Raw genomic sequence first — 24,367 nt, 5'->3', positions numbered from 1 at the left:
ATTTTTTTTATGCCTATAGAGACGATGGAAAAAGTCCTGAAGTGCCATCATATCCCCGTTTTGTGAAACTTGAAATGTTTTTATTTTTATAAAATTACTGACGCATAGGAAAAATCTGAGATTTTTTTAGGATGATACGGAGGGTTATTCGTATCATCAGAAAAATTATGAGCGTTGTTCATTTTTTTCAGACATAGCCTATTAAATTTATCACCCGATCAAGGGAGTTAACCCCTTGAATTGGCATGGTGGGACACTCACTAACCTTAACGGTCCATGATGTAACCAAACCGAGGTATTTTTAACCTAACCGAATGGTGTGAAATTAGGCCTTAGAATGACTTTTTTGATTAAATTGCGGTTAGGAATATTGTGCTTGTCCAGCTCTATTTTGGCGGTGCACTTAATAGCTCAGAAAAAAGGAAAACGAACTAATAAAATAATATGCGCCTTTCCATCAAAATTTAGACACATGCTAAATGCTTTCATAAGGCAATCAAACGCCTTATAAATATGTTAAACTATGTTCTGAACGTCCATTAAACGTGGTTTAACTTTATACAATATTCCTTCCTTTTTATTCATTCTCATAGTAATAAAGATTTCGAAAGTGGTTAGGTACCTATATCAGTATTAATAATACATAATCATTCCAACTAATCTTCCAGCAATATACACAAAAGCCCTTGAAGAGACCGACGAAGAAGACGCAGAAAAACCAAAACAGACTCTCAAGCAGTTCACTCAGTACTGCACGAAGTCGTGGGACACTCTCCAGGAGGCCTCCGATATCTTCGAGAGAGTTGGAGACATGCCTAACCTAGCGCTGTTGTACTGTAACAAAGCTAGGTTTCTGAGGTTCCGGGCTAACTGCGAAATGGAAGGGTTTAGGTGGGTTTTTCTTGTGTTTTTTTTTTGTTTTGGTAGTGGTGGTATGATTGAATGGTATGGTGAAGTAAAAGAAGTAAAAGCTAGAACGAATGAAACTGAATGAACAGGACTTTTATTGAATGTAGCTTATATTCGTCAATTAATCAATGAAATAGTGATTGTTTCATTAAACTTTCATCTCCTAATCTTCAATATTTTGTCTCACGGGAACAACATCCACTCATTCATTCAATCCCAAACATTCATTCACCCTTCCCCTCACAATACATTCTAACATATTAGATACATTCTACGTAAATTTATATTTTAAAAAATTAAGTGAATATGTATTTTATATTCTAATAAGAAATAAATGTCTAAAACCGAAATCTTTCTTATTTCAGTTCAGACAAGCGCTCCTACTACTCAAAAGCGGAAGACTTATACCAGGCGGCTTTAAAAGTACTAGGGAGCCAGGAGTCGGGCGGCGGCGCGTCGGTGCGCGAGCTGGTGCGCTGGGAGCTCTCCTCGCATCTGTACACCAAGGCCGCGCACATGCAGGACCAGCCGCCGCGCCATGTGAGTAAAAACAATAACATAAATCGGAGAATCTTTTGCTAAATATTTAAAGGTATTTAGGTATCCGTTATTCCATTCAAAAAATCATTATTTGCCGACACTAAATGTCTAACTATACAATGGTTGTTAATGCAGTTAAAAACTTCGCTTCGTTTGCCCCATATTTGTGCCGAAACTTTTGTATTGAACCGTATCTACAAACGATCTGCAAATTATTCTAAATACAGAACACGCGTTATTTGGCCGTAGGAAGACTACGATTCCATTGTCCAACCCCTATATCTAAGTCAAAACACGAATGAATAATTTTATCTACTTCTTCTATGTATATCAGAATAGAAAGCGACACGAAATACGACATAATCAATCTACTTCTCTAAAATGTCCAAATATCTTCTTACAGGAGGTGAACGAAGTAGCTGACGCCCTGAAGCTATCCCTCAAATACTGCCGCCTGACGCCGGGCCCCAGACAGTACCTGTACCAGTTCCGCGCCGCCATGACGCTGCACCGCCTCGCCTCGCTGTACCACGCGCAGTACAGGTGAGATAGACGCAGGCAGCGACACTAGTCGAGGACAGGAGTTGGATGGGTAATCCGGTCAGAATCATAGGTTTCTAGAAACTTCTACGCTTATTTTAGGTGTTTTAAACTGAAAAGTCGGGAATAATATCGAAATAACAACATAAAATCCCGTTTCTGACTCCATTATTGTACCAGGATAGCATAAAAACAAAGAAAGTATGGCTAAAACCAACCAAAATAAACCGTAAAATATCTTCAGTGCCATCAGTGTTGTACCAGGATAGCATAAAACCCAAGGAACTACAGCACAACCCAACTAAATAACCAACAAAAGCCCATCACTCGCTTACCAAAAGTACCAGGCGCATATAACTCGCAAGGAGGTTAGCGTTAGTAAAGTGTCGCCTGACGCCGGGCCCCAGACAGTACCTGTACCAGTTCCGCGCCGCCATGAAGAAAAACATTTACTAAGGACGTAGGCACTAGTAGGCAGCGACGCATACCAAGGTTGAAAAATGGATGGGTAACCAGGTCACAATCACATGTGATCGAACTATTTCTATAACCTTCTAATGGCTTCTTAAACTGAAATAGCGGTTAAAATTACAAAATTACAGGTGAAAATCCCTTTAATGCCAGCACTCTTGTACCAATATAGCATAAAAAAAGAAAGATATAAAGATGTTCAGAAGCGGCACATGAAAAGATGCAACATTGAGCCCTCTCGTTGGGAAGATTTGACGGCACAACGGCCTGAATGGCGCAGGGTGGTGGCAAGGCGAGTACGCGAATTCGAGCTGCAGCGTAAAGCTGAATTAGACGCGAAACGCGACCAGCTAAAAGCTCGTCCACCTGCCGCCATCAACTATAATTATGTCGGCGGCGTACTCACATGCCCACAGTGTGCAAGGGGGTTCGCCGCAAAGATCGGCTATATAAGCCATCTTAGGGCGCACGCACGCCAACAGAACAAGGGGTCGAAGTGGTCGCCATGGCCGAAATCGGTCGGACCAATCATCATCATCATCATCAAAAAAAAGAAAGTCTGGCAAAAACCACCTAAATAACCAATATAGGCCCATTACTCGCTTACCAAAAGAACCAGGCGCTTATAACTCATAAGGAAGTTAGCGGGGAGTAGCAAAGAACTGTGTTACCGAATAGGTGAGGTACACATTTATACACCGTCTGCTGTGAATTGTGCTGTGATCTCCATTTTCCAGTTTCCGAAACCCAGCCTTTTATGCACTAGTACAAAAAATAACAAAGCTTACTTATTTTCAGTGTAACATTTCTTTATTAAACAATTTATTTCCCCCCTAGTACAAATTACAAAATGTACTTTTATTCCATGTGACATTTTATTAATTAAACTTTCTATTTCCATCCCAGATGCACAACAGAAGAGGGCCCGCGCCGGCGCACCCTACTCAACGCGACTCGCTCCAACTACGAACAGGCCTCGAACCTGTTAGCGGCCTTGGAGGAAGCCGCCATGTTCCTCACTGTGCAGCTGGAGCACGTCGCTTTGTTGGAGACCAACGCCGCAGGTTAGCTCTCTCTCTCTTCCTCTTTTTTCTCTCTATTTCTTTATTTATACAGGATATTGCAAAAGTGGTAAGCACTCAGCGGTGCTATTCTATGCTATCTGTGTGAAATAAGTGTATTTTCTTTCTTCCTTTCTTTCTTATTCCATATAATAATATTTTTAGACCTCCTAATATGTTTCGTGCACTCCTATAGTCCACTCGGAGGGAGATAAATGTTGGAATTGTAGAAGTTTATAGGCATTTAGCCTATATTATAGGGATTTCGAACTAATTTACCTATTTAAATTTGCAACTTTCTCTTCCACAGTATCACCAAACTTGAAGTTGAAGTCGCTCCAAACGGCCCTTCAGCTCCTCCGCCAGTGTCATTCCATAATGAAGGTCATCAAGCAACGCGACCCCGACGAGAAACCCACCCCAAACCCCGAACAAGAAACCCCAAAACCCGAGGAAGAAACTGGCTGCAGAAGCGAAATTGCCCTCTTAACTTTGTACGAAAATCGACTGCACTGTATACTAAAGAGTATAATACAGTATTGTCGATCGAAGTCTAATAAGGATTATGAGAAATTGACGGATATGTATAAGAGGCTGTACTGTGCTAGTTTAAAGATTAAGAAGGATGATGATGTGAGGAAGTTTGCGGATAGTATATGTGATGTTCTGACGGCTATGGATGAGATTTCTAAGCAGTGTGAGCAGTAGAGTTTTAGATCATAGAAGATTTGAGGTCATTTATCGAAACGATCTTTGTAATTTCTTTAAGTTTCATTATTCTTCTCAGTAGGTAGGAGGCAGATAGTAGTTATTTAATTTAAATGTGAGAGAATGGTGCAAAAATATAGTCGGTATTTTAATAAGTATAAAAACATATCTCGATTAGGCCGGAGGTGGTTTTCCACCGATTCAATTCTCGTCTCGCCTCGTCGGTGGAAAATTACCATTATTAAGATCATCTCATACGTGAAGAAACGCAAACACAAACAAAGGCTTTGTTTTTGTTAAAATGCATTCATTGCCTACGACATTTTTTTACAATTACTTAAGTACTGAAATAAAATATAAGTATATTTTTTATGGCATGAGATGACCATTTTTATAGTAGATTTTAACTGAGCATACGGAAAAAGTCTATACTGTGCAAGACTGATGATTTTAACTAGTTGGTGTAGCCATAAAATAAGTGTTATAGTTTTAACATAATGTTTAAGTAAATAAATGACTGTTGAAAATTTTATACGCTGTGTTTTTCTGTTAAATTATGTAACTTAGATGTAATGTAGAGTATTGTAGAGCCATAAAAATACAACTAACTAATAAAAACACATTTATTCATAACAATATTGCAATAACATGATATGTTGATTTGTAATAACAAAATTATTCACAACAAAATTAAACTTATAAAACATTAAGTTATCACATCAACTCACTGCCAGTACAATCGCATTTTCTAAGATTTAGCTGTGAAAAATACCTACAGCTATAAAAAAGTAGTTAATAAATTTCACACAATTTGTCAAAAGCTTTAATCTAAATTCTTATGCCACCACTGCCAGCTAACTCGCTCGCTTCGCTAGCTAGTAGTCTGGCCTGTGCCTTATTTTAACTTAATTATACCTGATAGAAAGGCACATATTCTTTACGTAGTTTTAATCAATTAAAATTCATATAATGAATATTTAATCTACCTACACAAGTATGACTAAAATAACAGTATCACAATTTTACATTTAAATTACCTAATTTTCGTTTTTGGTTTAATATATTTTGTTAGTATAGTCTTGTCAACAATGTGATGTTAGTAAAAACGCATTTCCTAAATCTATGTAAGTATGTATATAAGTTATTGGTCCTTGTTATATAATATTAAAAATCTATTTTAATTGTTGTGGCTTCTAAATTAATAGATCTCTTTTACGTAGGTACCCTGTATGAAGAATTCATTTTTATTTAAATTAATTGATGCTTGTACAATGTATGATTAATAATAATTCCTGTATCTTCTTAAAATTAAAGATAAAATGTACGAAAATATATTAATCTGAAGCTATTCGTCTAGTAGCTAGTCTAAAGTTGTCTAAATTTCTTAGGTAAACTGGACTTTGGTACTTTAGGCTTTTTCTGACTTTGAAGAGGTCCTGAAAAAGAAAGAAACCAAATGTTAATGTCAACATCTACAAGTAAGTACACCTATATTGTTCAAAAGGGCTAGCACGGAAAGCAATTAAGACGGCCATCAATCTAATACCCAGCCAAATTCAATAGCCCATCAATCTAAAACCCTGCCAAATTAAATAATAATAATGTCCTCCTAGCCGAATTTCGACTACGGCGGCCAATCTCATTTGAGATCAGCCATCTACGCAGGAGTAGATTATAGTGCCCAAGTGTGTGCGCAGTACACAGGAGCACTCTCTGTTCCATCACTCTCATAGCCCAATGGGACGGATTGACCGACACGACTGGAGAGAGCTAGGCGCAGGACCGACTGCTTTACATGCCCATCCGACAGCATGGATCGTTTCACTGTTTCGGACAACAGGTGATCAGCCTTCTATGTCCTAACCAAACTTAGAACCACAATTTAGAAACACTAATTGATGGTCCCACCCGGGAATCGAACCCGGGACCTCTGGGCCATGAAGCGAAGCTTTAACCACTAGACCACAGAGACAGTTCAGCCAAATTAAATATCCATCAACCCAGTACTCCAAACGTAACCCTACCAAATGAAATAGACCATCAACCCAATACTCACTTCCCTCTCAGCATGTCCTGTATCTCCTGGAAGGACTTGCCCTTGGTCTCGGGCACGAGCAACATGGTGAAGAAGAACGCGCCCACGCAGCACACGCCGAAGATCCAGAACGCCATGTGCATGCCGATGGCGGTCGCTACCGGGTTGAAGAATCTGGGGAGAGGACATTTGTATAGGTAATAAGTATAAACAGAATTGATTTCAAAAGTAAAGATGCGCGCTTGCCCCACTGTTATGTTGTATTTAACTATTTAAAGGCCAACACGCGGATGCCATTTTCTTGAGCGGTCATCCTAGCCCTATACAGGTGTTGCAAAAAGGGTACATAGGTACTATATAGAAACCTATACGTGTACATCATGATAAGTATATCACAAAAGTATCCACTGTACATTTCTATCGAATGGACCTATGACGATGGAAATGACTCTTTGCTGTGGAGGAAAAGGGGTCCAGAAAAGTCAGAGCCAGCTTTTGCAAATAGCTCTTAAAAACTCATTATCATTATTAGGTAATAAATTAAGTAAATACTTTCATGAAATCGGTACGTACCTAAGTATTATTGTTTACCAAAGTCAACTTACCTGGTAACCAAGAACGACAGGATCCAGCAGAAAGCGGTCGCAATAGGCGCAGCGATGGCCTTGACCTCAATGGGGAAGAGTTCTCCCATTACGGCCCAAGGCAGTGGCCCGAGGCCTACGCAGTAAGTCACCATGAACAGGACCAGAGATAGTAGCGGGACGAACCCAATTTTGGCGGCTATTGGGTTGCCGTTAGCTTGGAGAAGGAAGAACATGCCTAGGAGACCCTGGGGAAGGAGTTTTGGAGGTTAAATTAGGTGGTTTTGTCTGCTCATTAAAATCAACAAAGTATGCTAGGTAGGTACCTAATGATGCTTTAAGGCCCGGCAGCCTATATACAATAAATCACTGAAAAGGCCTAGAGATAGTCGGAAAGCTGTTGGTAGACCAGCACCATCTAACACGGTCGTGTTAGATGGTGCTGCTGATGTCATGGGACACTGGGCTAGAGCGGCAAGGGACCGAAAAATTTGGCATACACAAAAGAAAGGCCTCCTTACCTACATATTTAACAGTGGGCGATAGAGGGCTGATGATGACGATGTTGATAAACAGATCAATTATAGATGAAAGTATCTTCCAATCAGATCAAATTTAATTGGCATTCCAGTACCCGTATCATGAAAAACCGCAGCATATTCTATTCGATAGTCTATTCGAAAGTGCTGTCAACCTGTCAACAACAAAATGGCGGTGTATTGCGGTGTACAGATTTGCGAAAGTTTGACAGCTATCATTCCATAGGTCATTGTCAGAATAATATCATGTACTCTGTGGTCATTCTTTTCGAAACTCATTCGAAAGGTAAAAAGTGTTCGAAAGTGCTGTCAAGTTGACAATAGTCGCACTCGCATTCGATTCTATTCGTTAGTTCGAATTTTCATGATACGGGTACTGGTAAATGTGTTTGGTTCGTTCGGGAACACCAGAAGGGCTAGCACGTGCGTCCCGTATTAAGACGTGTCATAAGTTTTGCATCGTGCTCACTCACAACCCGCAGCCTCAAGAGCGAGCGCGACGGAGAACTTTTTTCACGTCCCCCACGTTTGCGCCCCGTGCTAGCCCCTCAGATGTCGTCTAGTGGTCTGAAGTAGGTAGCGAGGGTGCTCACCAGTCCGATGGCAGTTCCGCATGCGGAGAACAGCAGCAGCAGCCGCCTGCCGAGCCGGTCCACCACGAAGGGAGTGATGCAGGACGCACCCAACTGAAACAGAAGAACAATTATTTATTGATGATGAATAGCTTTTCTCGCGAGCATCGCTTCGCTTTAAAAAGATTTCCCGTGGGTATTCCGCGATAAAAAGTATCCTATGTAGTAATCCAGGGTGTCAACTATTTAACTCCATACCAAATTTCGTTAAAATCGGTCCAGCCGCTTTGATGTGAAGAGGTAACAAACAAACACACTACACCTACACACACACGTACTCTCACTAACTTCCGCCTTTATAATATTAAAAATAGGATTGGTTGGAATTGGAATGTGGCCGCAACGGTAGCAAGCTTAGGCTGGCAGTACGTTTTCTAAGCGCCTAGGCCTGCCAACCTGCTTGTCCGGAAGTAGCACAGATCACCTCGCTTTTTCACAAGGCTTGTAATTGTAACATACTATAAATCCACAAACCTGCACAGCACCAATAATAATGGTCGCGACAGACGCGTCCAGAGTCGACCCTGCAGCGGTGAAGATGTTGGTCATGTAGAACAGCACGGCGTTGATGCCACAGAACTGCTGGAAGAACACCAGCGCGCAGGATATGTACATCGCCTTGAAGTTGCCCTTCTCGCCGAGGTCGCGGATCTGGGGAATGAAGTTGGTTAATAGGGTTTTACTGCTGTAAAGGCAGGTAGACACTGCTGTAACGTATGATGGAATGTAATACGCAACGAAAGAATTCCCAAAGTGCCGACGAAGAAGCGTGCACACTACGCGCATGAACAAAGCATTTCGACTGTGGGAATTCTTTATTTTGATGTTACATGCTACGTTACAGCAGTCTGGCTTTAAGATGGTAAAGGGGAGGGAAAGGTGTTGGTGGAAACTTATGTAAGGTTTTAAATAGTTATGATATTTAATATATCGTGATATATCGTGGGCCACATACGTACAATAACAGTACAAGGATATCATAACGCAGTGGAAGCAACTGACCGTAGCAGTCTTCTGCACCTGTCTCTTATGCTTATAATAATCGAATATATTCCTAAGCTTAGCACACACGGTATAACATAAAGTACTAGGCTAGCATACGACAACAAAAGCAACTAACCGTAGCAGTATTCTGTATTGATAACAAAACCTCTCATACTATAGACAAAGTACCAGGCTACCATAAAACAACAGAAGCAACTAACCGTAGCAGTCTTCTGCATGGAAGCAGTGACTTCAACAGCCATCTTCTCCAGCTCGGCCTCCACGCCGGCGCGCGAGCGGCCGCGGATCTTCATGAGGCAGGACGCAGCCGCCTCACGGTCATCTGCGAATATGTTGCGTCATAGTATGTATGAGTGAGTGTGGTAGAATATCACCATCACAACCCACCACGTCCTTACTGCTGGGGCACGGGTTTCCTTCCAATCAGGGAAGGAATTTAGCATTAGTTCACCACACTAGGCTAGTGCGGGGTTGTAGGCAACAAGGGTTGGTAGGGAGCTGGGGATGAATCATCTCGTCAATCATCATACATATTTGAAACTAAGTAGTTAGAGGTAATTAGGTACAAAGGTATTCTATTAGTGCCTCCTGCGGCACCTGGCTAACTGGTATGGATCCTTTGTGACCATATGGTACCATCTCATTGGTTTATAGCAAGGGTTCACCTATCTAGATGTGCTTAATTGTATACAGGGTGTCCCAAAAGTCAACGTCACCCCTTAAAGGGCTGATAGGTCAGCTCATGAGAGTCCAGAATATCACAATATGACCTTACTTTTACTCATTCCAACATGACTTACCCTTAATAAATTCAGTCAGATAAATTTCCTTCAAACAATTTTACATCGAGGTCGTTTTGTACTAAAAGAGCAATAACTTTTTAGTTAATTGAAACAATAGCAACGTTTCATACTATTTTGGAAACTGCATTAAATGAGTAATCTTTTCAAATAAGGTGCCAGGTTTGCGTGGTATATTTTTTTTACAGTATGTAGAGTCAAAGTTGTTTATAAAAAAATACAATTATCTTTTATGACTTTGAAAACCGTGTTTTTTTTAAACATACAGCATTACTCGATATTTTTTTTGACTGCGATCAATAGCAGGGCTATACAGGGTGATGCAACACCAAACAAATTCTAACAATATGGATTTTTGTACCGGCGGCACGCAAAAAACTGATCCAAGGTGTCGATTTTCAGCAAATTTATAAAAGTGTCAATTTCTCGAAAATTATCGAGTTTTTACTAAGGTCATATTGTGATATTCTGGCCTCTTATGAGCTGACCTATCAGCCCTTTAAGGGATGACGTTGACTTTTGGGACACCCTGTATAAATGTGTACCTATGTATGACGTATCTACTGAGTCTACTAACACTAGAGGATAAATATCACTCACTCTTAGTAAGATAGTAGATAGGCGACTCCGGCATAAAGAAGAAGGCGACGACGAAGACGGCGGTGAAGGCGACGCCTATGTAGGCGATGGCGGAATACGACACGTACGGCCCGGCCGAGTAGACCAGCAGGAAGCCCACCGTGATGAAGAGCTGCAGGAAGGAGCCCAGCGCGCCGCGGACCTCATCCTAGAGGGGGGGAGGGGTTGTTATAATATTTATTTGCACAAAATTAAAAAAAGCTTAAATCTAATTTAAATAACAGTGATGCGCAAATGGCGGCCTTATCGCTAAAAGCGATCTCTTCCAGACAACCGTTGTAAGAAAAGAACTAACATAAATAAAATAATAATTAAAAAAAAATAAAAAACCGACTTCAAAAATTACTAAAAAGTAAGAAATAATAATAATAGCAGGAACTGTTCTTTTTTATGTTGGTGCGGTGACAAAGGAATCTGAAGAAATATGGCACCAACTCCAGTTTATTTGTGTTGAGAAATTTGTCGTGTAAAGTAAGTTAGTTATTAACTAGGTAGGTATTTATACAAACATATAACAAAAGCAATGAGCACAGATGTTCCGACCAAATTTTCGTCATGTGCCATGTTTTCGTCTATATATTAAATTTTAACTTCAATGATAAACCATAAAACATATAAGTATAACAAATTACAAGCTAAGACATGGTTAAATAGGGGTAACTAGTTAAATAGGCAGCTTTGTCTCTCAAATCTCCTCCAGGCCACCTTTGGGTGGATAAACCTTTTAGTGTTGTTATAAGTACTCACTTAATTGTTAAAGGAAATGGAGATTTAATTACTGTTTTTTTTTATTTTATTTAAGTCTGATATTACAAAAGTGTACTAAATGATTATTATAAGTATATTCTACCGGTGTGCTTTAAGCTTTCTGTTAGCGGCTCCTCCGTCGATAGGCTACGAGTCACTCGTAGCGAGCGGCGTAGCAACTGCTACGAAAGCTGTAGCTTGTATTATCGTAGTAACGAAAACAAAAGGTGGAATTAGCTAGTTTTAGTTTTAACTATGATAAGCGAAAGCTAACAAGTTAAGAGGAGAGTATACCTTCGCGATTCTAGCGAAATAGGTATTTAGGAAAAGATTTGTTATCACTTGCGCTCTCATGCCCCGGGAACGGGTGCGATAGAGATGCACTGCATCACGCGACTGACAATAGGTACTTTTCATAATGAAATTCTAGTTTCGGGAGAAAACGTTTTACACTAACTAAATATCAACCAATCTTTTAGATTTTGGTGTCAATCGTTTCAGCATAATATATTCTAGGTTTATAGGTTTTGCTTTAAAAAAAAATACATTGTTATTGTTCAACCAACGGCTTGATTCAACACACAAAAATTACGTTATTTGAGGTGCCTATAACTTTGAACCTATAAAAAATTTCGAAAAAAGAAAAAGCTATAAACCTAGTTATTCCTTGTGTCAATAACATACTAAAAAATCATGGAAATTGGATAGTATTTAGAGGTAGTAAAACGTTTTCTCTTTTTGTATGGACGAGCAAGTGCTATAACTCTCCTCTTAAGTATTTGACTAGGTAAAGTCAAGTCAAAGTCAAATGTTTTTATTCATCGTATAAATATACAATTTTCTGATGAACGTCAATGTTTACAAACTACTCTCCGTTCGCATAAGGTAATAAATACTTATTCTATAAATTTTACAACATATGATTTGCATCTAGGGTAACGTAACGTACCTTGGGACGCTTGTACCTCGGGACATTGATTGTATTTTAAAAACCGGCTAAATAAACACATTAAAATTCTACCCTAGGCATAGTATTTTACTCGCTTGGCAAAACTAGTGAGTCTCGTGATCATACTAGCATCTAGTGTGTGGTGAAGACAGTATGAAGTTTTTTGGAGTCAAAAGTAGCTTTTGTATACTTTTTTGTGTTGCTTTATCTCATTGAGGCATGCTCAAAATAAAGACATGGATGTCACGTATAACTTTTCAGTTATTTAATTCTATGACATGGCAATTATCTGAAAGATTCCTATTAATTAAAAATAAAGATATTTAAATTTTGGTTAAATATTGCTTTTTTGTACCTTGGGACACGATTAAATTTGTACCTTGGGACACTGTTTCCTATGGCTTTGTACTATGGAAAATGCAAACATCTAAATAACGCCTTATATCTCTGTTCTTATTAGTGCCACAGTGAAACTAGACAGAAGAGAGATGCAGTAAATAAATAAGAACAGAGATATAAGGCGTTATTTAGAAGTTTGCATTTTCCATAGTACAAAGCTATAGGAAACAGTGTCCCAAGGTACAAACGTGTAACGTACCTTGGGTCAAAACAAGCATTTTTACTTTTATCTTAATTTAATAAAATCTGACCACACTAAAGCTTAAGCACAAATACTAGTGATAATAGATTATATATCCTACCGAATAAAGAAAATTTCACATTAATATCTTAGTTGTATGCTGCGATAGCTTCATTCAAAGTTGGGGTAGTCGAAAATGTCCCTAGGTACGTTACGTTACCCTATACTCTATAGGCAACAAACATTGTATAACTTTCACCTTGTTATTTTATCATAACAATTCAATGTAATATCTTATCAATATTGCTTTACTTGGTATTTCATCAGTCTGGATCTACAGAGGGTGATGTTACCTAGATCTGATTATTTATCTATCTAATTTTTGACCTTCAATAATAGATTGCCGACATGTGATAGTCCGATATGAATCTCGTATTTTGTTACTACATGAATTCGCTGTACCCGAGTAGAAATAGATCCCTATATTGTCGCTTCGATAAAGTTATTAAACAATTGCCACTTCAACACATCAAACTTACTTATTAGGCTTTTGCTATTGGAATGTTCCAAGGTACGTGTAACTCTTGCGTCGTATAAAAAAATATGTCCAGTCGTCAGAAATTGAGTTTTCTACCGAATAAACCAGCTTAGTGCATAAGACAGTAAAGGCGCCTAATAGGTAATACACTATCGGGCAATGAAAAAGTTCCACTCACAAAATCCCGACTCAAAACAAACCCGATTTTTTCAAACATTTAATTTAAAAAAAGTACACAATGTTAACGTCTTTAGTTGGTTATATTCTGATGATCTATTAAATATACGTCAATGTTGCAGAAGGCGTCATTAAGCTACCCTTTTCCGTTTAGGATTTATTTGGTGCTTTTCTCAGTGGAAACTTTTCATTGCCCGGGAGTGTATATTATGTGGGTACTACTCGTACGACTTATGAAAATTTTCGTTAGTAGGAAAATATTAAGTAAGTAGCTTCTCTCCAACTTCAAACAAGATTTTTTTTGTCAAACTATTCAGAATATAGCAGATAATGACGTTGGTACTTATTATATTTTCCTTTTGCAAAAACTTTTTCTAATAAAATATCTAGCATGCTCGGATAGCGCATTGGTTGGTAAGGACGAGATCCCATTGGTGTAATGCGTCGGCACTGAAATATATTTTTACGATCGGTACTTTGCGATGACTGACGCGACGCAACGTACCAATGGGGCCTCACCCTTATACTGAGGCTGGTTATACAGTCACGCTGATGCAGCGCTGATCGTAAGATCAGAATGTATGGTTAAAAATCGATCGTTGACGCTGACGCTGACGCTGACGCTGACGCTTCATACAAGGCCCGGGTCTCCTATTTTTTGCCGTAGGTCGCGTCCAGCGTCACGCCGTAGGCCACGTCACGATGCTCACTACGTCTACGCGCCTACGTCGGCGTGTGAGGGAGACCGCATCAGTACATTTCTATAGTGAGCATCGGGACGCGGCCTACGGTGTGACGCTGGACGCGACCTACGGCGAAAAAAAGGAGACCCGGGCCTAATCAGTGCTGACGGTCAGGGCCTGAGTGTGACTGAACCAGAAGGGCTAGCACAGGGTGCAAGACGCACACATCAAGACGTGACAAAAGTTTTGTCAAGTATGACTGTTGTGGGGTGAGTCCCGGGTTTGATAAGTACCTCACTGGAACCTAACCCTTCAGTCATGGAGGACGCTCATTTATCCCTGCAGTGGACTCTTAAGGTCTTAACCTTTCGGCATCATACGCAACGGACGGAGTATTGTTTTGTATATAAATTCACACTAGTGCGCCCACTTCATCGGCAATGCCGTCGCCGTCTCTCCATACCTTTACGATAATCCGATTCACACGATACGTACGTACAATACCAATAAGTGGACTCTTTCTTGAAGGGCTAGGGGGCGCATTAAGGACGTGACAAAAGTTCTCCGTCGCGCTCGTTCTTGAGGCTGCGCGATGTGAGTGAGCGCGACGCAAAAACTTTTGTCACGTCTTATACCTATGCGCCCAGTGCTAGCCCTTCTGAGCCGTGTCTGTGAAACTTTAACAACTTACCGTAGCAATCTCAGCACAATACATAGGGGATATCGTGAACAGCATCCCCACAGCGAGACCCCAGAAGATGCGTCCGGCGTAGATCATGCCGACACTGGTGGCCGCGGCCATGAGGATCCAGCCAATGAAGAGAGGGATGGCCGAGCTGATGAGGCCCCATTTGCGACCGATTTTGGAAGCTGCTATGCCTCCGATGAATGGACCTGGATGGAGGGGGATTGTTAGGCTTTGTCGTTTAGGAAATTTTGTGAGTGAAGGGAAAGTAAGTTTAAATTTTAAATCTACTACATAAATAAAGAAAAGAAAGAAAGAAAGAAAGAAAGAAAAACTTTATTTGGCTTAGACAGCAATATAAATTTACAAAGAAAGATGCAATGAAATATAAATATAGGTACTTAATCTAATCAATCTAAATATATATAAGTATATAAATCTAATAATGAGAAAATATATATATATATATATATATATATATATATATATATATAAGTATTGGTGATAGGGAATAAATAATATGCTGTCGTCGTCAAAACGGTGTCCACTCAGCTACTGCAGCGCCTTTGGTTGGTTTAAAGGACACTGCGCTGGTTTTCAGTGGAAGCCTAAATACAGGATGAAATATGTGTGTGTAAATAAATTTTGGTTGTTTTTGGAGCCCTTGGAGCCAATTGAAATTTCTTCAAAACTATCAATGGAATATGTAAACCTATCCCGCCAAATACTATCACAGTCTCGTGAAAAAGAGAATATTAATCGGGAAACGACCATACTATAAGATACGCCACCGCTAACTCAGTCGGCGGCTAACAGATTGTCTACTGGGAATGCAGCCGTAAACATTTATATTTCGTCGATGATTAAATCAATCAAGCAAATCCTATCGTAAAAAAACCTTTGTTTCGCCGTCAACAAAAGGAAGACCAAATACCAAAAGTACCAGGACACCATAAACTTACCGAAGATGGCTCCGACAGTGAGCAGCGAGCCGATCCACGCCTCCTGGTCGTCAGTCACCTTCTCCGGCAACGGCGACTGGCTCAGGTCCTTCAGCTTGATGTTGACTGGGGAGGTCCATCCCATGCAGTAGCCCGTCGAGGCTATCGCGATGTTCGCTGTGGGGACAATTGAGGGGTTTAATTTGCTGCTGTTGTGGTGATGACTTAGATTGGAGTCGGTGATAAACACTAGAGCTTGGTCCCATAACATCCACAAACTCATATAATACACGGTTGCTGCTTCGGCAGCAATCGTTAAAGCCTAGTCAGAGGCCTTCGGGCAGCTTGAAAACGTCTGACAGTCGGGTTGCCCACTTACCCTACAACTCTCCCAGAACAAGCTTGCTTGTGTTGGGGTCCACCAACCCGCACTAGGCCAGCGTGGTGGACTAGGCCTAAAACCCTTCCTTCAATGGATGTGATGGGTCGTGATGATGATGATGACGATGGACCCACCAATCACATTGCCGTGTTTATCGTGAATCACGTTATGTTATTATATCTTATTATGGTGACGTTGGTCGACGTCGATAAAGATGTAATGCAACTGGAGCTGTACTACATAAGGGTTGTTAAGTTGTCAACGTGGTGAAACAAAGTCCTTGGTTAGAATAACTGTGGGTCACTTGACTGCCCAGGGTACGTCAGTTATAAATTACGCAAACGTCCTTTCGTGGACCCCTCTGTCTCCTTTCGAAGAAGCAAGTAACCTGTCATAATAATATCAGAAAAGAAGCTGATGATGGTTAGTATGTGCATTTTTCAATATTGACGTTCTTATATTTTATAAGACCAAAGTATGTGTAACGTTAAAAAAATACCACGTTTTAGCGCTTATTTATAGCGTGCAATAAATGTGATAAAAAAGGCATTAAAATAATTTGCTGCTAAAAGTGTTTACCTACGCTAACATGTAAAATAAAATAAGTATTTATTTAGGCATCATAGTAAAACGTTTTGGCATGTGAATAAACGAAGTCTGAGCCTATAATGCACACTTAAACAATGATAATAGTCTGAAAGTAAATAAAATATTTAAGAACAGTTTTAAATTTTGTATCACCTAGTGAATATCTGTCTATTTTAATTAAATGATAAGATGAAGAGGTTACGTACCTAATGATCTTGATGATGCGTTGAAATAATTAATCTTAGTTTTCGTAGTTATCATAATTTGCTATCGTCAAGTAACCTTAGCTCGATCCATACCTATTATGGTGCGGAAAAGAAAGAAAAGTACCAATGTATGATATAAATCATGTTTATTATTATGTTATATGCCAATCATAAAAAATCGTGAAGTTCAAAACATACCAACTATTATTTCATTTTGGTTGAATTGGCATTTCGAAAAATTAAGCAGTTTTTTTTAAATTTATGAACAGTCAATTTATAGTATAAAGGAAGTTGCTCAGTATGGCTACATTGCTCTTACAATCAGGACCGTCACTGATAAAACTTCACCCTATACTTTTACTGCAAGTTATGACAACCTCGATGTGACATTGTCAAACAGAAGTGGCGCGATATCGCCGTGTATGTCAATACTATTACCGTAATGCTGTTGGTATTGACTATTGGTGCACCTATATTTTGCATTATTCAGCTGCTATACCTAGCCATTAAGTGAAGGTAGCATTTATGTATGTAAAAGTATCTGTGTAGATATATGTATATCTGCTGTCCGATACCCATATTACCTACAGGCTCTGCCTAGCTTGGGCCGTGTGTGAGATGTCCCCAAAAATTATTAGGTACTATTAATATAAATTTATGGATGACACAATTAAGGGCCACAGTTTACAAAACGCAGCTACAGGCATATTTCTTGTATTCTATTCTACTCTCTGTGGGGGTATATTATATTATGCATATTATGCTCCTTTCCTAAGCTAGTATAATTTCCTACAGCGCTGTGGTGGTGGTAAATAGTAATACCTATGAATTAAGGAGATAGCTCTTATGTTGTTGAAACTTAACGACGGATTTCTTGGAAATGAACAAGTTTGTCAGCTACTATCAGTTTACGATGCCCTTCATCTATCAGTTTTATGACGTGATCAGAGTATACTATCTATTGATAGAGTACACGTGCCCTAATACAGTAGGTACATTGACCGGTAGCGTACTACGTTTTTTTTATAGCTCGATACTTCACTTATGAGTTTTTGTATGTCGGTGCACGCACTGCGGTAAAAAAACGCAAGGATTACTTATACGAATTATAGCTCAATTTAAAAATGTGCGACTTTCTAAGAGCTACAAATAATCGTAATAGGGCGCAGTCCCTAACGAACGAAATAAGTATGATTTTTCGGACAACTGCTATACAATCGTACTTACGTAGCAGCCCTCCAAAACTAAATATTTCGTAAAACAAGTGTAGCCCTCCCTGGGTATTTCCGACACAAATTAGGATCAAAATCCTGACGCCTATTACACCTTCAAATAGACGTGGTCGCCAAATCTCAGAATAGACATTCCTAAGCTAGAATAGACGTTATGGCTTTATCGTCTTAATTAACAACAATATTAAATAAGATTTTTTTATCATAAAAAAGTACGCATACCACTATACATAGATACTATTTAAAATATGGAGAATACTGTATTGTATACGCATCAAATCGATAACGTTTTTAGATAACACTCTTTACGAGTATAACACATAATAAACATAAAGCAGTTTATTGATAACTTTTATCAAATATAATGGAAATAACAAAATAGATGTCAATTTTTTACAGATTAAAAAAAATTGGATGTTTTTTTATTAAATGTGTCTTTTTGTCAACCGTGTTTTAGTTGGTATTATCCTAATCCTAACTTCCTAACTTATATTATAAATGCGAAAGTAAGTGTGTCTGTCTGTCTGTCTGTCTGTTACTCTTTCACGCCAAAACTACTGAACGGATTTGAATGAAATTTGGTATACATACGGTTTAGACCCTGGGAAAGAACATAGGCTACTTTTTATCCCGGAATTCCCACGGGAAAACTTTTAAAGGCGAAGCGAAGCGCGCGGGAACAGCTAGTTATAAATAATGCTTTTATTACCTCAGAACTTTTGTAAGATTCTTTTAGGTCTCTGCCGGTACCTCGAAAGGAAAAAAAACGGAAAGTAACCTCATTTCTCAGAATAAAAATACAATCATGTAGTTATAGAGGAAATCTCAATTACTACCGTATGAACAATAAGTTTGTATCCTAATCCTAACTAATATTATAAATGCGAAAGTAACTGTGTCTGTCTGTCTGTCTGTCTGTCTGTCTGTCTGTCTGTCTGTTACTCTTTCACGGCAAAACTACTGAACGGATTTGAATGAAATTTGGTATACATATAGTCTAGACCTTGGGAAAGAACATAGGCTTCTTTTTATCCCGGAATTCCCACGGGAAAACTTTTTTAAGGCGAAGCGAAGCGCGCGGTATCAGCTAGTAAAAAAATATATTATCGTGAGGTGATATCAAACCAGTCAATCTAAAAGGTAAGCCGATGGCATTTTGTATGGAGCCTTAAATTAGTACATTAAGTGTGGGTTGCACCATTTAACTTTAACTATTACAAACGTCACATCGTCTGTCAAAGCATCGGTTAAGTGAAAAATTGGTTGCACCATTCAACTATGGTTAAAATGACGTCATAACTTTAACGATAACCATAACCACCCAATGTTGGCCGGTTACTGCTTTTGTTAAAGTCAGGTAGCTGTCAAACGCATTGTATAACCTCAAAGTAACAGTATTACGTACAAATATTATTATTAAATAATTCTTATCATGTCGCTTCTACGTGAAATAGAGCTTGAAACAAGTTCCTCAGAAATTGAGATTGAGGTGGAGTAAGTACGGAACTTACGAAATATGAAGAGAAAGGTGTACTTTCAGAGAACTGATAGATTCGCAACTTGGGATGAGAACTCGTTCTTGGATAGGTTCCAGGTCTCAAAAATGTGGCTCGTGTGTTGGCTTTAAAACTAGAACCTTTCTTACTGCCTCCAACGACGAAGTAAGTACCAATGCACCTATTATTATGTTGTAGGTGTAATGATCATCTTCACCACCAAATAAGCGTCCATTTCTAGCCATGGGCTCTCCCAAGGAGCCCTCGGCCTTCCTTATCCAGCCACTACCAGCTACCGGCCGGCTGCCGGTCCAGCGCAGCAATTTAATATCAAAGTAACCTACGTAACTCTTTAATTGAATAACCTTGTTTTCAGAAATTTTGCAATCACTCAAATACAGCAATTTATCAATGAAAATAAGGACAGAACCACGACAGAACTAAGAAGAGTGCAGCCCATTATATAGTGGCTACGCCATAGCTGCATAATACATATATTATGTAACAAAATGAGAGACCCTGTACCACCAGCTAGGTTTTTTTTGTGATGATTCATCATCTGATGAAGAGGAACCTGTCTATGCAGTTAACAGGAATGTTAATAAAAATAAAATATTTCAATAGATTACATCGTTAGTTTTAATTTTGTTTAATTTCAACTTCATCATCATCATCATCATCAGCCAATAATCATCCACTGCTGGACATAGGCCTCTCCCAAGGAGCGCCACAACACTCGGTCCGGTCCTCGGCCTTCCTCATCCAACCACTACCCGCCACCCGCCTAAGGTCATCAGTCCAGCGGGCAGGAGGGCGTCCCACGCTGCGTTTACCTGCTCGTTTCAACTTGTTAAGAATTAATTAATAATAAACCTGAGTCTACTTTGTCGCGGGTTTTATTGATGATAATCTTTTGGTCAATATTTGGAGGAATAACAGACTTAGGTCCTATGACATGTTGACTTTGGGTGCTTTGACAGAGAATGACGGCTACAATGTACTCTGTGACGGCTTCAGTCCGACAGCTAGATTTGGTATTGCCCTACATAAAAACGTTTCCCACAATAACTTTGGGGATAATTATGTCTCAAACGATTAGCAACCCTAATAACATTAACAATGACCGACGATTTGATGGTGCAACACGTTGCAGTAAAATGTTAACTGTAACGACTCTGTCATTGCTAAGTTTAACCTTAACTATTACGATAACCGGGATGTTGATGCAACCCACCCTAAGTGTGGGTTGCACCATTTAACTTTAACTATTACAAACGTCACATCGTCTGTCAAAGCATCGGTTAAGTGAAAAATTGGTTGCACCATTCAACTATGGTTAAAATGACGTCATAACTTTAACGATAACCATAACCACCCAATGTTGGCCGGTTACTGCTTTTGTTAAAGTCAGGTAGCTGTCAAACGCATTGTATAACCTCAAAGTAACAGTATTACGTACAAATATTATTATTAAATAATTCTTATCATGTCGCTTCTACGTGAAATAGAGCTTGAAACAAGTTCCTCAGAAATTGAGATTGAGGTGGAGTAAGTACGGAACTTACGAAATATGAAGAGAAAGGTGTACTTTCAGAGAACTGATAGATTCGCAACTTGGGATGAGAACTCGTTCTTGGATAGGTTCCAGGTCTCAAAAATGTGGCTCGTGTGTTGGCTTTAAAACTAGAACCTTTCTTACTGCCTCCAACGACGAAGTAAGTACCAATGCACCTATTATTATGTTGTAGGTGTAATGATCATCTTCACCACCAAATAAGCGTCCATTTCTAGCCATGGGCTCTCCCAAGGAGCCCTCGGCCTTCCTTATCCAGCCACTACCAGCTACCGGCCGGCTGCCGGTCCAGCGCAGCAATTTAATATCAAAGTAACCTACGTAACTCTTTAATTGAATAACCTTGTTTTCAGAAATTTTGCAATCACTCAAATACAGCAATTTATCAATGAAAATAAGGACAGAACCACGACAGAACTAAGAAGAGTGCAGCCCATTATATAGTGGCTACGCCATAGCTGCATAATACATATATTATGTAACAAAATGAGAGACCCTGTACCACCAGCTAGGTTTTTTTTGTGATGATTCATCATCTGATGAAGAGGAACCTGTCTATGCAGTTAACAGGAATGTTAATAAAAATAAAATATTTCAATAGATTACATCGTTAGTTTTAATTTTGTTTAATTTCAACTTCATCATCATCATCATCATCAGCCAATAATCATCCACTGCTGGACATAGGCCTCTCCCAAGGAGCGCCACAACACTCGGTCCGGTCCTCGGCCTTCCTCATCCAACCACTACCCGCCACCCGCCTAAGGTCATCAGTCCAGCGGGCAGGAGGGCGTCCCACGCTGCGTTTACCTGCTCGTTTCAACTTGTTAAGAATTAATTAATAATAAACCTGAGTCTACTTTGTCGCGGGTTTTATTGATGATAATCTTTTGGTCAATATTTGGAGGAATAACAGACTTAGGTCCTATGACATGTTGACTTTGGGTGCTTTGACAGAGAATGACGGCTACAATGTACTCTGTGACGGCTTCAGTCCGACAGCTAGATTTGGTATTGCCCTACATAAAAACGTTTCCCACAATAACTTTGGGGATAATTATGTCTCAAACGATTAGCAACCCTAATAACATTAACAATGACCGACGATTTGATGGTGCAACACGTTGCAGTAAAATGTTAACTGTAACGACTCTGTCATTGCTAAGTTTAACCTTAACTATTACGATAACCGGGATGTTGATGCAACCCACCCTATACTACTAATTTTTATTAGGTAAATCGTTTTGGAGGCAAATCCTACACTAGGTACCCAATTTCTTTTAGAAGACCGCACACTGCGCTACGTACAATATCGTGACTGTATTGTGACTATCCTGTGGCAGGAAGCTGTTACATGTCAATCAAGATACGGCTGCGGACATCTCAATTCAGCCCACTGTGTGCGAGTTGTACGACGGACCACAACAATCATTGACTGAAGCTGAATGCAATTCGAAGTTTAATTTGCCAAAGTCAAGTCCAAGAAAGTCTAGTCAATACTTTTAAATGTGCACAAGCATAATATACATAGATTAGTAGATAGGTATTAGTTACATTAAAAATATATTTGTAACTACATAGTTAGGTAATGTAAATTATGAATTTTTGAATTTAAAACAAAAATTTATATCAAATCCATTCTGAAGGTACCAATTCAATGTTCCTACCGAATATGTAGGTAATGTACACATTCAATCTGGAAGATTTTTAACCAAGAATTTTTTTAACCGTTTAAAAGTGCGTGTAATGAATGGTGGTGGATGGCCCATAGGCCTTAAATCTAGTTTGATCTTTAAAATGAACAATATTAAGAGTCGGTACATAGAGATACCGTTTGTGATGTTATGATGATGAGTCATGTTATATACTGTATTGTCCACTAAGATTATGCATTTGTCGTGATTATTGTATGACATAACGTAGGTACTAACTACTTACCTACCTATTTATTTCTTAATTATGTATTGTTTCTACTTCCGATGTAACAATGTATGACGTTAATATTTAGAGCTACATAACTACCTACATACGTTTTAAAAATACAAAATTACTTAGGTAGCTCCTTCAGAATGGGTACCTGTGAGCATTTAGTATGAAGATACACCAAATTCCGCGTTATTCTATGCCTGTGAGGGTAGTCAGCGTGAATAAAATAAAGTAAGTAAGTACTTGTCGGTCATATAAATAACTACCATGTTTTTTTTAACATTTTTAAATAGAAACTTGTTTTTATTCTTGTCGGTACTGTTAATGTGTAAATAATGGCGATGGTAGTTGGTAGTCAGTGTAGTCACGTGCACATTACATTATTAACTATAATGTAACTGCACGACGCACGTAGGGTTATGTTTTCACTGAATCATGGCTGTAAGTGTAATTATAATAGGTATCTGGGGACATCTCACAGTGTCTCACACACGGCCGTCCGATTCCAAACTAGGCAGAGCCTGTGATATCGGACATCTGATATACACATACGTACACATAGATAGATACATATTAACACCCAAAACCTGAGTGCAAATATCTGTCTTTAACCAAATATTTGCCCCGGCCGGCCGGGATTTGAACCGGCAACCTTCAGTAAGCAGTCAGTTAACCGCTACACCATTAAGTATCGTCGTGTGTACAGTACAATAAAGGTGCTTTTCCACCAGAGATGTGCTATGCTGCTACGTTGCTATGAATGCATATGATATAAATAAAATAAATAAATAAATAAATAAATATGTGGGGACATCTCACACACGGCCATCCGACCCCAAGCTAGCTAAGTAATATATTAATTATTTATAATATATCCACCAATCATGTTCAGAGGTTCACATAGCATAGCATTGGTGGAAACGATATCTTAATTTTCCATTATAAAAGGTATGTGTGTGTAGTTTACTACCTCATGCTAGGAGGTATGCAGCTAATTAAATTTCATTGCTACGAAATGGAAAATAATAACTCGATACCGACTACTTACAATGGTTTGTTATTTCTAATCTAATACAATGCTATGATGTGTGTTTATCAAGAAGGAATATTATAATATAAACTGCACACAATAAACACTTCAGTATTGTTTATGATGTTTCGGTACTACTCATACCTATACAGGGTGTCCCAAAAGTCAACG

General features: G+C 39.1%; 2 protein-coding genes across 4 annotated transcripts in view; one reads left to right on the top strand and one right to left on the bottom strand.

The window, feature by feature from the left end:
• The window catches only part of LOC105387762 (erythroid differentiation-related factor 1), a 28,568-nt gene extending 23,807 nt beyond the window's left edge, over positions 1–4,761 (top strand). Inside the window, exons 14-18 of the mRNA XM_038111694.2 lie at positions 669–891; positions 1,275–1,449; positions 1,853–1,992; positions 3,367–3,524; positions 3,832–4,761. Of these exons, the coding sequence (XP_037967622.2) occupies positions 669–891; positions 1,275–1,449; positions 1,853–1,992; positions 3,367–3,524; positions 3,832–4,229 (1,094 nt within the window). The 3' untranslated portion in view covers positions 4,230–4,761. The remainder of the gene's footprint in view (positions 1–668; positions 892–1,274; positions 1,450–1,852; positions 1,993–3,366; positions 3,525–3,831) is intronic.
• Positions 4,762–4,838: 77 nt separating this feature from the next.
• LOC105387744 (facilitated trehalose transporter Tret1) overlaps positions 4,839–24,367 on the bottom strand; it is a 33,872-nt gene continuing 14,343 nt past the window's right edge. For all 3 annotated transcript variants that reach the window (XM_048630694.1, XM_011558526.3, XM_011558525.3), the window contains 9 exons: positions 15,785–15,940; positions 14,829–15,031; positions 10,425–10,611; positions 9,225–9,346; positions 8,494–8,670; positions 7,981–8,073; positions 6,870–7,096; positions 6,286–6,438; positions 4,839–5,665 (listed from right to left, as the gene is read on the bottom strand). In XM_048630694.1, the coding sequence (XP_048486651.1) occupies positions 5,638–5,665; positions 6,286–6,438; positions 6,870–7,096; positions 7,981–8,073; positions 8,494–8,670; positions 9,225–9,346; positions 10,425–10,611; positions 14,829–15,031; positions 15,785–15,940 (1,346 nt within the window). In that variant the 3' untranslated portion in view covers positions 4,839–5,637. The remainder of the gene's footprint in view (positions 5,666–6,285; positions 6,439–6,869; positions 7,097–7,980; positions 8,074–8,493; positions 8,671–9,224; positions 9,347–10,424; positions 10,612–14,828; positions 15,032–15,784; positions 15,941–24,367) is intronic.

The sequence above is a fragment of the Plutella xylostella genome, chromosome 26 (genome assembly GCF_932276165.1).
Source record: "Plutella xylostella chromosome 26, ilPluXylo3.1, whole genome shotgun sequence".
NCBI lineage: Eukaryota > Metazoa > Arthropoda > Insecta > Lepidoptera > Plutellidae > Plutella > Plutella xylostella.
This window is presented reverse-complemented; position numbering and strand designations above follow the sequence as displayed.